This window comes from Scyliorhinus canicula, chromosome 4, assembly GCF_902713615.1.
Source record: "Scyliorhinus canicula chromosome 4, sScyCan1.1, whole genome shotgun sequence".
Taxonomy (NCBI): Eukaryota; Metazoa; Chordata; class Chondrichthyes; order Carcharhiniformes; family Scyliorhinidae; genus Scyliorhinus; species Scyliorhinus canicula.
Window position 1 is genome coordinate 153,705,527 of NC_052149.1, and position 15,181 is coordinate 153,720,707.

The window sequence follows — 15,181 nt, forward strand, 5'->3', positions numbered from 1 at the left end:
TCCACCGGGACCACCCCAGAGTCTAGTGAATTTCGGTAAATTATCACTAGTGCATCTGCAATTTCCCGAGCCATCTCTTTTAACACTCTGGGATGCATTCCATCAGGGCCAGGAGACTTGTCTACCTTTAGCCCCATTAGCTTGCCCATCACTCCCTCCTTTGTGATAACAATCCTCTCAAGGTCCTCACCTGTCATAGCCTCATTTCTATCAGTCGCTGGCATGTTATTTGTGTCTTCCACTGTGAAGACCGACCCAAAAAACCTGTTCAGTTCCTCAGCCATTTCCTCATTTCCCATTATTAAAACTCCCTTCTCATCCTCTAAAGGACCAATATTTACCTTAGCCACTCTTTTTTGTCTTATATATTTGTAAAAACTTTTACTATCTGTTTTTATATTCTGAGCAAGTTTACTCTCATACTCTATCTTACTCTTCTTTATAGCTTTTTTAGTAGCTTTCTGTTGCCCCCTAAAGATTTCCCAGTCCTCTAATCTCCCAGCAATCTTTGCCACTTTATATGCTTTTTCCTTCAATTTGATACTCTCCCTTATTTCCTTAGATATCCACGGTCGATTTTCCCTCTTTCTTCCGTCCTTCCTTTTTGTTGGTATAAACCTTTGCTGAGCACTGTGAAAAATCGCTTGGAAGGTTCTCCACTGTTCCTCAACTGTTCCACCATAAAGTCTTAGCTCCCAATCTACCTTAGCTAGTTCTTCTCTCATCCCCTTGTAATCTCCTTTGTTTAAATACAAAACACTAGTATTTGATTTTACTTTCTCACCCTCCATCTGTATTTTAAATTCCACCATATTGTGATGCTCCTTCCGAGAGGATCCCTAACTATGAGATCATGAATCAATCCTGTCTCATTACACAGGATTGTGTAGGACCGTTTGTTCCCTCGTAGGTTTCATTACATACTGTTCTAGGAAACTATCGCGGATACATTGTATAAACTCCTCCTCAAGGTTGCCTTGACTGACCTGGTTAAACCAATCGACATGTAGATTAAAATCCCTCATGATAACTGCTGTACCATTTCTTAACTGCTGTACCATTTCTATTGCACGCATAGAAATTGCACGCAATACTCCAAATGCGGCCGCACCAGAGTTTTGTACAACTGCAACATGACCTCATGGCACCAAAACTCAATCCCTCTACCACTAAAAGCTAACACACCGTACGCCTTCTTAACAACCCTCTCAACCTGGGCGGCAACTTTCAGGGATCTATGTACATGGACACCGAAATCTCTCTGCTCATCCACACTACCAAGAATCTTACCATTAGCCCAGTACTCTGTCTTCCTGTTATTCATTCCAAAATGAATCACCTACACTTTTCTGCATTAAACTCCATTTGCCACCTCTCAGCCCAGCTCTGCAGCTTATCTATGTCCCTCTGTAACTTGTAACATCCTTCCGCACTGTCCACAACTCCACCGACTTCAGTGTCATCTGTAAATTTACTCACCCATCCTTCTACGCCCTTGTGGTACACCACTAGTAACTGGACTCCAGTCTGAACATTTCCCATCAACCACAACCCTTTGTCTTCTTCCAGCGAGCCAATTTCTGATCCAAACTGCTAAATCACCCTGAATCCCATGCCTCCGTACTTTCTGCAATAGCCTACTGTGGGGAACCTTATCAAACGCTTTACTGAAATCCATATACACCACATCAACTGCTTTACCCTTATCCACCTGTTTGGTCACCTTCTCAAAGAATTCAATAAGGTTTGTGAGGCACGACCTACCCTTCACAACACCGTGTTGGCTATCTCTAATCAAATTATAGGTGGATTGGCCATGCTAAATTGCCCCTTAATTGGAAAAAATAATTCGGTAATCTAAATTTTAAAAAAATAAAAAAATAAATTTTTTTTAAATATCTTTACATAAGCCTCCTTCTTCCTCTTGACAAGTGTTTCAACTGCTTTAGTAAACCACGGTTCCCTCGCTCGAACACTTCCTCCCTGCCTGACAGGTATATACTTCTCAAGGACACACAGTAGCTGTTCCTTGAACATGCTCCACATTTCCATTGTGCCCATCCCCTGCAGTTTTCCTCTCCATCCGATGCATCCTAAGTCTTACCTCATCGCATCATAATTGCCTTTCCCCCAGATATAACTCTTGCTCTGCGGTATATACCTATCCCTTTCCATCACTAAAGTAAATGTAATCGAATTGTGGTCACGATCACCAAAGTGCTCACCTACCTCCAAATCTAACACCTGTCCTGGTTCATTACCCAGTACCAAATCCAATATGGCCTCGCCTCCCGTTGGCCTATCTACATACTGTGTCAGGAAACCCTCCTGCACACATTGGACAAAAACGGACTCATCTAAAGTACTCGAACTATAGTGTTTCCAGTCAATATTTGGAAAGTTAAAGTCCCCCATAACCACTACCCTGTTTCTTTCGCTCCTATCCAGAATCATCTTTGCAATCCTTTCTCTACATCTCTGGAGCTTTTCGGAGGCCTATAGAAAACTCCTAACAGGGTGACTTCTCCTTTCCTGTTTCTAACCTCAGCCCATACTACCTCAGTAGACGAGTCCTCATCAAACGTCCTTTCTGCCACCGTAATACTGTCCTTGACTAACAATGCCACCCCTCCCCCTCTTTTACCATCTTCCCTGAGCTTACTGAAATATCTAAACCCCGGCATCTGCAACAACCATTCCTCGCCCTGCTCTATCCATGTCTCCGAAATGGCAACAACATCGAAGTCCCAGGTACCAACCCATGCCGCAAGTTCACCCACCTTAATCCGGATGCTCCTGACATTGAAGTAGATGCACTTTAAGCCACCTTCCTTACTGCCGGTACACTCCTGCAACTTTGAAACCTTACTCATGACCTCACTACTCTCAACCTCCTGTATACTGGAGCTACAATTCAGGTTCCCAAGAAGGAGGCCATTTGGCCCATAGAGTCTGCACTGACCCTCTGAAAGAGCACCCTACCTTGGCCCATTTCCCTATCATATCCTCAGAACCCCACCTAAACTCTTTTTGGACACAAAGGGATAATTTAGCATTGCCAATTCACCTAACCTTCATATCTTTGGACTGTGGAAGGAAACCGGAGCACCTGGAGGAAACTCACGCAGCCTCGGAGAGAAAGTGCAAACTCCACACAGACAGTCACCCGAGGCTGGAATTGAACCCTGGCGCTGTGAGGCAGCAGTGCTAACTGTAATGGTATGCATAAACTATCTTGTATATAATGATGTAAATGATCTCTGAACAAGCAGGTGGCAGTGTAAGTCTACCATGTGACTCTGTACCTTGAGGAGTTGGGAGTTAGTCGTGTTACTGGATAGTCATACTTGCAGTAGTTCTAGGATAATTTATCAGTATTGGTAATTTATATCTCTCATATTATATATCTCTCATCTTTACCATGCATTTATTTTATAATAAAATACTTGAACTAGTCAAGAATTGGACATTCTTCTGTGCGTCATTCCTACTGACCTAGCACAAGAACATAACATGGTACCAGAACTAAAGATCTGCTAAGAAAACAAGATTCTTTGAAGATCGAGGGCAGCACGGTGGCGCAGTGGGTTAGCCCTGCTGCCTCATGGCGTCGAGGTCCCAGGTTCGATCCCGGCTCTGGGTCACTGTCCATGTGGAGTTTGCACATTCTCCCCACGTTTGCGTGGGTTTCGCCCCCACAACCCAAAGATGTGCAGGCAGGGTGGATTGGCCACGCTAAATTGCCCCTTAATTGGAAAAAATGAATTGGGTACTCTAAATTTATAAATATAAAAAAAAAATAAAAAAGATTCTTTGATGATCCGAATATCTAAAGATAACTCCGAAGGAAAAAAGAAAAAACTCTTCTACTAATCTCATGAACAACTGGCAAGTTGTATTCAATACAGATAGACTTCGAGGTCCAGGACAGAAGGTTTGAAGGCACCTCACCAGATTCGAGTCACTGCTAATGTAGATGAGAATTGCCGTGTATTCAAACAGCAATTCACACTCTATGTTGCAGCCCTTGGTCTGCAGGCACAGCCTAATGAGAGGCGCACAGCGCTGCTGCCTCACTGTAACAGGTCCACAAGCAATAGAAATATTTAATACGTTTGTTATCAATAGCGAGCCGGATAGCAAGAACTTTGAGGAAGTTGTAAAACAATTTGATCAGCATTGGTCTCCAAAACGAAATGAGACGTTCGAATACTACATATTTCACACGTGCACCCAGAAGGCAGGCAAATGGTTTGCTAATTTTCTGACCGATTTGAGACTGAAGGCACCGTCATGCAATGTCGCTACCCTACTGTCATCGATAATTCGCGATCAGATCGTATTCGGGATTTGTAATGACAAGGTACATGAGAGGTTATTAAGGAAAAATGAGCCTCAGCTTGATGATGCTATCAAAATTTGTCATGCCAGCGGGTTACCTGCACAGCAGATTAGCACTTTGAATCTCAGACATTTTGGCGCAAAGATAGGAGAGGCAGCCAACGCCATTAGTGTAGTGACGCACTCGAGTATAAGAAGTGGTCCCAGCATCGGTGGCCATTTTAAGCGACCGACTGAAACCTCCATTTCAAATATGAGATGCGGCAATCGGCATTTTCACGACAATGTCCAGCGTTTGGTTAGCAATGCTCCAAATGTAAAGGCAAAAATCAATTTGCGAAGTAATGTTTTACCAGTAAACAAACAAAATCAATCGACATGGATGATGAAGTATACCTCGGAGGCACATTCTTCATCGACATGATCTCTAGCGAAGCCAAGGATAGTCAAGGCATGCAAAATGACAACGTTAAAATGACAATTTGTAGCAACAGTGAAGTAAATGCAGAAACTCCAAAAGGCAAACGGACAGTTCCATTAACAATTAATGACACGTCAATTAAATTCGAACTCGACACGGGAGCCAGAGCCAACCTTATCAGTTTGTTAGATTTAAATGAGCTGAGAATTAAACCGCAAGTGTTAAATAAAGCAGTCTTATTGAAAGACTACAACGGAAATTAAATTACCACACTCGGAGCATGAGAGCTCGATGAAAATGTGAAAAACAAGGTTCACACTGTAAAAGCTTCCATTGTCGAGGTGGAACGTGAATCTCTACTGGGAGTGGAAGCATGTGAGGCACTTGAGCTAGTTAAGCTAGCAGACTCTGCTGTGAGCATACAAAATGCATCAGTAGATTCCATACTGGAGCAATTTCCTGGGATATTTCAAAGTTTTGGCACTTTACCTTTCACGTATAGAATCCAGTAAAACAGAACGCGTGACCAGTAATAAAGACACTCAGTGAAATGGCCTCCACAGTGTTCTGCGGCAAAGAGTTCCACAGATTCACCACTCTCTGGCTGAAGAAATTCCTCCTCATCTCTGTTTTAAAGGATCATCCCTTTCGTCTGAGATTGTGTCCTCTGCTTCTAGGTTTTCCTACATGTGGAAACATCGTCTCCATGCCGACTCTATCCAGGCCTCGCAGTATCCTGTAAGTTTCAATAAGATCCCCCATCATCCTTCGAAACTCCGAGTACAGATTCACAGTCCTCAACCGTTCATCATACGACAAGCTCTTCATTCCAGGGATCATTCTTGTGAACCTCCTCTGGACCCTTTCCAAGACCAGCACATCCTTCCTTAGATACGGGGCCCAAAACTGTTCACAATACTTCAAATGGGGTCTGACCAGAGCCTCATGTCGCCTCAGAAGCACATCCCTGGTCTTGTATTCTATCCCTCTCGACATGAATGCTAACATTGCATTTGCCTTCCTAACTGCCGACTGAACTTTTTTTTTAAAATTTAGATTACCCAATTATTTTTTCCAATTAAGGGGCAATTTAGTGTGGCCAATCCACCTACTCTGCACATTTTTGGGTTGTGGGGGCGAAACCCACGCAGACACGGGGAAAATGTGCAAACTCCACACGGACAGTGACCCAGGGCCGGGATCGAACCTGAGACCTCAGCGCCGTGAGGCAGCTGTGCTAACCACTAGGCTACCGTGCTGCCCTTGCCGACTGAACTTTAAGAGAATCCTGAACAAGTCCCTTTGTGCTTCTGATTTCCTAAGCATTTCCCCATTTAGAAAATAGTCTATGCCTCCATTTCTCCTTCCAAAGAGCATAACCTCACACTTTTCCATATTATATTCCATCTGCCACTTCTTTGCCCACTCTCCCAGCATGTCCAAGTCCTTCTGCAGCCTGCCTGCTTACTCAATACTACCTGTCCCTCTACAGATCTTTGTATCTTTTATATCATCTGCAAACTTAGCAACAGTGCCTTCTGTTCCTTCTTCCAGATCATTAATGTATATTGTGAAAAGTTGTGGTCCCAGCACCGACCCCTGTGGCACACCACTCGTCACTGGCTGCCATCCTGAAAAAGACCCCTATATCCGCACTGCCAGTCAGCCAGTCCTCTATCCATGCCAGGACCTTACCCTTAACACCTTGGGCTCTTAACCTATTTAACAGTCTCCTATGCGGCACCTTGTCAAAGGTCTTCTGGAAATCTAAATATACTTAGAATGTTAGGAATGATAAATTTTGTTGGCAAATTTATACCTAACCTTGCAGTGAAAACTTCACACCTCAGAGAAACAATCAGAAAGGCACGATATTCCAATGGCCTACTAGACATGAACAGGAATAGCATGCATTACAAGAAGCATTGATTTCAGCGCCAGTGCTGATGATTTTGACACAATCAGGAAGACAAAAATATTGACAGATACATCGAAAGATGGATTGGGAGTGGTGTTACTGCAACAAGACAATGATGAAAACTGCCTTCCAATTGCTTATGATTACAGGTCAATGTCTGAAATAGAACGATGGTGTGCTCAGATTGAAAAAGAATGCTTAGGTTTAATTAATGGTTTTACTAAGTTCCATGACGACCAAAACTGACCACAGACCATTGGTAGCAATCGTTAGAAAACATCTGAACGAAATGTCCCCAGGATCCAGCACATGTGATGAAGCTACTGTGATAATATGATTTTGATCTAATCTATACACCAGGCAAGCATTTTGTCATAGCCAAAGCACTATCTCGAACTATAGCTATGGAAGAGATACAATGGTTGGATGAGGATGTTCAAGTCCATGTAAATATGGTCACTGAATTTGGAGGCAGTTTTGCCAACATTTTGGGTTGGGGGCAGGGTCAACGGAGATGCTGATTCGGGGGAACCACAGATTTGAGCCACGGAAGTGGGTCGGAAATTTTCGGAAATGGGAGGAGAAGGGGATTAAGACACTAAAAGATTTGTTTCTTGGGGGTCTGTTTGCAGGCTTGAAGGAGCTAGGAGCGAAGTATGGGCTGGAGCAGGGGGAAATGTTTAGATACATGCAGGTTCGAGATTTTGCCAGGAAGGAGACACAAAACTTGCTGGTGGAGCCGGCCTCCACATTGCTGGATGAGGTGCTGCCGACAGGGAGACTGGAGAAGGGGGTAGTTTCGGCGGTTTACGGGGCTATTTTGGAAGAGAAGGCACCGCTGGAAGGGATCAAAGCAAAGTGGGAGGAAGAGTTGGGAGAGGGTATGGAGGAGGGGTTCTGGTGTGAGGTGCTCCGGAGAGTGAACGCCTCTACCTTGTGCGCGAGATTGGGGCTGATACAGCTGAAGGTGTCACAGGGGCGAGGATGAGCCGGCTCTTTGAGGGGGTAGAAGATGTGTGTGAACGTTGCGGGGGCGGCCCCACAAATCACGTTCATATGTTTTGGTCCTGTCCAAAGCAGGAGGATTACTGGAAGGAGGTTTTTAAGGTAATCTCTAAAGTGGTGCAAGTGAAACTGGACCCGGGCCCTCAGGAGGAAATATTCAGGGTGTCGGACCAGCCGGGGTTGGAAACGGGTGTGGAGGCAGATGTTGTAGCCTTCGCCTCGTTGATCGCCCGAAGGCGAATCCTGTTGGGATGGAGAGCAACCTCTCCACCCTGTGCCCTGGCGTGGCGGGGGGACCTGTTGGAATTCTTGACTCTTGAGAAAGTTAAATTTGAACTGAGGGAAGGATGGAGGGGGTTCTACAATTCATGGGCGTTATTCATTATGCACTTTCAAGAATTGGATAATGGTGAACATTAGTGGGGGGGGGGGAGTTGGGAGGGTTGGGGGGGGGGCGGGGGACTGTTTGTGTTAATGGTGACTATGGGTGATTCCTGATTCCTTTTTGTTATTTGTTTATGTTAACATGCGGGCAGTTTTTTGGGGGTTGGTGGAAGGATGGGATTGCTGTTGTTGATATGGGGATTGACATTATATTTATAAGTTTTTTATTGTTGTTGGGTGCATATTTGGGAGAAAATGTGAAAAAGGAGAATTAAAATGTTCTTGAATTTCTTGTATTTTCTTGAATTTTGTTTAATTCCCTTTTCTAATGATCTGTTGAGCTGCTTGCAGAAAAATACTTTTCACTGTACCTCGGTACACGTGACAATAAACAAATCCAATCCAATCCAATCCAAAATATATTTTTTTTAAATGGTGACTGAGTCCCTTCCTGTATTAAGATTGATAAAAGAAGAAATGACCAGACACTATCTTACAAAAGGTGATAAATATCTCTGAGGAATGGCCTAAAGGTTCCTGCTCCAGCTATTACAATGTGAATTAAGTGATGCAAATGTTTTTTATGCTTCAACAACCAAGGATTGTAATTCCAGAATAAGGTCGATGATTCTTCAAAGACTACATGCAGGGCACATGGGAATAGAGAAATAGAGAAGTGCCACAGAAGAACTCGGGATACAGTTTATTGGCCGGGAATCATCCATGATATTCAAGTAACGGGTGACAACTGAGAAAACTGTCAAAAATTTCACCACAAAAGAGCAAAGTTCCGATGCAGATGAGTGAGATTATCCCAACTCCCTGGCAGAAAGTGGGCATGGATCTCTTTTATTCAGCAGGAATGGAGTACCTGCTAGTAATTGACTACTTTTCCAATTTTCCAGAAGTCATACAGTTGGCAAATTCTTCTGCAAGGTGCATTATCACCTGGACAGGCGCCAGAATGTGGCGACTAGGGGTTTTTCACAGTAACTTCATTGAAGCCTACTCGTGACAATAAGCGATTTTCATTTTTCATTTCATTATCAAGCACACTAAAGACATTTTTGTGTGGCATGGGATGCCTAACATAGTCATGAGTGGCAAAGGCAGGGCAGCATGGTGGCGCAATGGTTAGCATTCCTGCCTCACGGTGCAGAGGTCCTAGGTTCGATCCCAGCTCTGGGTCACTATCTGTGTGGAGTTTACTCATTCTCCCCGTGTTTGCGTGGGTTTTGCCTCCACAACCCAAAGATGTGCAGGCTAGGTGGATTGGCTACGCTAAATTGCGACTTAATTAGAAAAAATGAATTGGGTACTCTAAATTTAAAAAAATGAGTGACAATGGCCCACGTTTCAACAGTTATGAGTGGACAGAAGTCACACGCCAGTATGATTTCAAACACATCATGTCGAGTCCTCTGTATCCTCAGTCTAACGGAAAGGCGGAGAAGGGTGTTCATATCGTGAAACAGTTGCTAAGAAAAGCAATGGATAGCCGAGAAGACACTTAGCTTGCACTGCTGAGTTATCGAGCAGCACCATTAATCAATGGGCTTTCACCAGCTCAGTTGCTGATGAATCGGCAACTTTGAACGAACCTGCCCTGTATTCCGAAAGAACCAGTTAATCAAAGACTGGAGAGGAAACTACGCTTTCAAAAATGGAGGCAAAATAGATACAATGACCAATCCATAAGAAGGTTCCAGCCATTGCAAACAGATGACATAGTCAGGCTGGAAGATCCAGGTTAAAGTATGCTGTGATACTGCGACAGGCAGGTCCTCATTCGTTTCTGATCATCACGGATAATGGAGCAGTCTTACGGAGAAACAGAAGAGCATTGCTGAAGGTTCAGCAACCTTTTATCATGGCTTCACAAGAAGACATTGTGAGCACTCCTAAGACAGTTTAAAAAAAAATATTTCAGCATACAGAGCCAGAACAAAGTCAAGACACACAAAAGTCTAGAACAACAATAAGGAACATCAACAACAACAAATGAACATGAAACACGGTCACAAGTTCAACCACTCCTCAGAAGATCAACAAGACAGAGACATAAACCTGAGACTGAATTTATGATGGATTGTAAATAGTTAAATGTCATAAAGAATTATGCATATCATATTGTAATGTTAAACAAAGTCATGAATGCAAATCGTTACATTTCCAAAGGAAAGGGGATGTAATGGCATGCATAAACTATCTTGTCTCTAATGATGTAAACGACCTCCGACCGGCAGGTGGCAGTGTAAGTCTACCATGTGACGCTGTACCTTGAGGAGTTGGGAGTTAGTCGTGTTAATGGATAGTCATACTTGCTCTAGGATAATTTATCAGTATTAGTAGTTTGCAGTATATTAATTACAGTTATCTTTAGCATGCATTCATTTTATAATAAAATACTTTTTTTTCACAATCTTTTTAAAAATTTTATAAATAATTTTTATTGAAATTTTTACAAAATACAAAATATAATCATCTTAACTTTGTTAACATACAACCGCGGTAACCCCCCATGAACAGTATAATAAAATACTTTAACTAGTCAAGACCTAGATGTTCTTCTGTGCATCATTCACAACGCCACGCACAAGAACATAAAACTAACCACTGTGTCATCATGCCACCCAAATGCGGTTAGTATAAAGACAAAAAAATTTGGAAATTTTCAGCAGGTCAGGCAACATCTATCTGTAAACAAATAAACAAGAATTGACGTTTCAGTCCTGCAACATTTCATCAGTCCTTCTACATTAGAATTCCAGGAATCGCTGTATTCTGTTTTTGTCAGTGGTTAGGTTTGAAATTTTATTTTGGTAACGCTCCTGTGAACATTTTAGGGCGTTAAAAGCGCAATACAAATGAAAGCTGCTGATGTAACACGGTTCGTTGTCACATTCTTGGAGGTGTGTGGTTGCCAGCCTGCCGCAGCCTGAGGGCGCTGTTGCCGCAGGCTGGGAGTTAGCAGCGCTCCTCCGGTCCTGCAGGAGGCGCTGTCGTCGCCCGTGGCGCTGACTGTGGCCCTCCAGTCCGGCAGGAGGCGCTGTCACCTCCGCCAGCGCTTGTAGCACCAGTCCTCCCGCCAGACGGCGGCGCTACTCGGGTGGCTTTGGTGGGTTCGGCTGCAGTGGCGGTGCAGAAAGTGTAATGGCGGAATCGTTGTGATTCCGTCTCGGAGACTGACCGTTGCCTGTGAGAAAAGGAACGAACTCCGGATTCCCCCTCGACCCTCTTTCTTTCTCCCTCCGCCCTCCCTCCCTTCCACTCCATGGCGGCGTTGGGAACCGAGCTGATCGGGAAGCGGTTGCTCTGCCTTTTCGGGGACGCGGCTTGTGGGGCCGCTCGGCCCGGCCAGCAACCGTCCGCCTCTCTCCGGGAGCGGGACTGGCACGCTGGCCTCATCCGGGCCGTCATCCTGGCACCCTCACTGACGGTGAGTACCGGGGGCTGGCCGGGGGTGGTGGGGGAACGGATTCCGGACCTTGATAAACGGAGGGGGGAGGGGAGAGGCGGTCAGCTTCAATGGAGGCAAAAGGGAAGAAAGAGTTCAAGGGGGTGCAGTAAGGCGGCGAGGCCGCCGCCATTCGTATCTGGGTAGGAAGAAACATCGGCCGCCACTCCCCCCCGCCTTCGTTGTTGAAGATAAGCCGGGCAATGGGTCTCTTGCACTTAGTGCACACTCTGCCTTCAAAGCAAACATGCCCAGCACCCTGCAGTGACCCTCCTCGTCTCCCAAACAGCCTCCCTTCTGCTCGGCTTTGAAGTAGGTTTTTTTTGGTGGGGGAGGGGGTGAGGCAGGAAGGACACATTGCACACTGGCGTCGCAACCCCTCCGTGTATGTACACTCACACTCGGTTTAAAACAAACAACAAAGAAGCTGCCGCTGTAAATGGGTCCACAGCCGTCCAGGCCAAGGGACGTCGGTTAACCACAGTGTGCTTCTGATGTGTGTGCCTGTTTGATTTTAGGAAGTTACACCATTGAAGGATCTGTTTTCAAATTAAGTCAGTAATTCAGGCGTATGTACTCATCCGGGTGGCGATAAATACTAGATTAGGAAGTCTCTGGTTACATTGGCTGGTTGAAGGCCAGTGCGTTTTTCTGGCCTCCTGTGCTGAGCTCAGCTCTTTCTCTTTGCATGTCCTGAGGTATGGATGGGGACATCACACCAAAAACACCAGAAAGTCGAAATTCAGCTGAGTAGTTTTACTGGGCCTTTAAAGTAGCTGTGTCCAATTCTGGATTGTTGAGGATATTCGATTTAAGCTACTTATGCAGTCATTCAGAAGATCTTGTGGACAAATCCAAACTTGTTCTATTTTCATTTTTGCTGTGATCAGTTGTACCTTTGGAAATGTGTGAGGCGCCTGTATGCATGGAGATACTTTAAAAAGTTCAGTGCAGGGCAGCACGGTGGCCAAGTGGTTAGCATAACCGCCTCACGGCACAGAGGTCCCAGGTTCGATCCCGGCTCTGGGTCACTGTCCGTGTGGAGTTTGCACATTCTCCCCGTGTTTGCGTGGGTTTCGCCCCCACAACCCAAAAATGTGCAGAGTAGGTGGATTGGCCACGCTAAATTGCCCCTTAATTGGAAAAAATAATTGGGTAATCTAAATTTATAAAAAAAAAAAAAAAAGTTCAGTGCTCTCAGCACGTGTCTGTTTTAAGAACTAAATTATGTGTTATTATATGTTATCACTATACCTGTTTAGTCATGCTTGATTCATAATGAAACTCTTTTGTTTACAATGTTGATATCCAGGCGTTTAATTTTGAGAAGTACACAAACAGGCCATCCAGGTCCTTCGGTCTGTTTGAATGTGAAGTTGTGTTTAATCTGTACTTTAAGTCAATCCACTCGCCATCACAATTTTGAGTAGCTGGAAATTTGAAACTAAAGCCGAAAATGCTGAAAATACATGAGGTCAATAGGGATCTGGTTGAAATGGACAAGCAGTCGAAATATTGTTGAACAGTTTTATCCCCAGGCTGTTTAAATGTATTTTTTAATACCTTGTTTTAGGTGGAAGGGTGGGTGATCTGGATCAGTCACCTGCCATGGACTAGCCTTGGTGGAACAAGTGTTTACTATGGAATAGACATAGGCAGAATTCCCACACTGATCCATATGTTGGGGCTGTATGTTCATCCCCAGATTTGTGAATATATGATTAGAGTTTGTCAGTATAGATGAAACAACTGTACCAATTTAGTGAAAAGGTTATTTCAGGGAGAGGACCTCCTCAATTATACATAAAGAATGCAAAGTTGACACGAGGATTTCAATAAAATATAATGGTCATGTGGTTTCCTTGTAAACTTTTTAAAGAATGAAACAGAAATGTCAGGAATTATAATTGATTTTGTCCTACTGAACTCCCCTTTATGATTTAGTGTAATGATATTATGATTAATGACACCTGTAAAACGGAACATCTACAAAAAGAGAGCTTCTTGTTGAAATTTGCAAAGGGATTGAATACCGCTTTGTTTTAGAACTGAAAGAATGTGCTGTTGAGGATCTTTGTCAATAATATCTGTCAGCGGCAGTGGTGTAGTGTTATTGTTGCCGGACTAGTAATCAAGAGACCCAGAGTCATGCTCTTGGCACCCGGGTTTGAATCCCACCATGGAAGATGGTGAAATTTGAATTCAATAAAAATCTAGTATTAAAAGTTGAAAGGTGACCAGGAAACCATTGTCGATATCGTAAAAACCCATCTTCACTTATGGCTTTGGGGGAAGGAAATCTGTCGTCCATACCTGGTCTGGCCGACATGTGACTCCAGATCCACAGCAATGTGGTTGACTCTTAAATGCCCTCAGGGATGGGCAATGAATGCTGGCCCAGCCAGCGATGCCCACATCCCATGAACGAATAAAAGAATTGACAATATGAATTGTGTTTGTTAAATTTACCAGGTGCATTTCAATTTCGAGGCATCAATTTTACTTATAAATTCAGCTGCATATTAGAATTAACATAGTTAAGTGAGGGCAGACTTGACCCTAACTTAACCATTAGCATGTCACCAGTACACTCAATCCATAGCTGACTTCAACATAGATAGTACAGTATCTCAAATCCATTTACCTGAAATAGGATCTTTTCTTTTGAAAAGCGTGCCTGCAAGAATTGTAAGCCCTGTTAAATGTGTGCTCCATGGGCAGCACGGTGGCCTAGTGGTTAGCACACTGCCTCACGGCGCTGAGGTCCCAGGTTTGATCCCGGCTCTGGGTCACTGTCAGTGGGGAGTTTGCACATTCTCCCCGTGTCTGCGTGGGTTTCGCCCCCACAACCCAAAAATGTGCAGAGTAGGTGGATTGGCCACACTAAATTGCCCCTTAATTGGAAAAAATAATTGGGTAATCTAAATTTCCAAAATAAATGTGTGCTCCATTCCCTGGGTGTCATTGAAGGTGGTGGGACGGTTTGAGAGCGTGGTTAACAAAACGTACGGTATCCTGGGCTTGAGTAGGGGCATAAATGAGAAAAGCAAAGGGGTTAATGCAAGACATTAGTTCGGCCTCAGCTGGAGTATTGTGTTCAGTGCTGGGCTCTGCACTCCAGGAAAGATGTAAAGGCATTAGAGAGGATGTAGAAAAGAATCACAAAAATGGTTCCAGGACGAGGAACTTCAGTTATGAAGATAGATTGGAGTGCGGCACAGTGTTGCAGTGGTTAGCACTTCTGCCTCAATGCGGCGATGACCCAGCTTCGATCCTGGTCCTGGGTCACTGTCCTTGTGGAGTTGCACATTCTCCCCTTGTCTGCGTGGGTCTCACCTCCGCAACCCAAAAATGTGCAGGGTAGGTGGATTGGCCATGCTAACTTGCCCCTTAATTGGAAAAAAAGATTGGGTACTTTAAGTTTATAAAAAAAGAGAAAAAAATGAAGATAGATTTGAAAAGTTGGCACTATTTTCCTTGGAGAAGAGAAGCTGAAAGGAGATTTTATTGAGATATGCAAAATCATGAGGGTTTGAACAGAAACTGTTACCAATTGTGAAAGGATCGAAAATGAGACACAGCATTAAAAAAGCAAAAGTGACAAGCAAAAATGTTTCACGTAGCCGGTGGTTGAGGACTGGATGAATCAGCCCAA

The 15,181-nt window shown here is 44.1% G+C and overlaps 1 protein-coding gene across 2 annotated transcripts in view; it reads left to right on the top strand.

The window, feature by feature from the left end:
• The first annotated feature begins 11,180 nt into the window (after positions 1 to 11,180).
• Positions 11,181 to 15,181, top strand: part of LOC119965096 (lysine-specific demethylase 3B-like) — a 152,699-nt gene continuing 148,698 nt past the window's right edge. For both annotated transcript variants that reach the window (XM_038795387.1, XM_038795388.1), the window contains exon 1: positions 11,181 to 11,508. In XM_038795387.1, the coding sequence (XP_038651315.1) occupies positions 11,344 to 11,508 (165 nt within the window). In that variant the 5' untranslated portion in view covers positions 11,181 to 11,343. The remainder of the gene's footprint in view (positions 11,509 to 15,181) is intronic.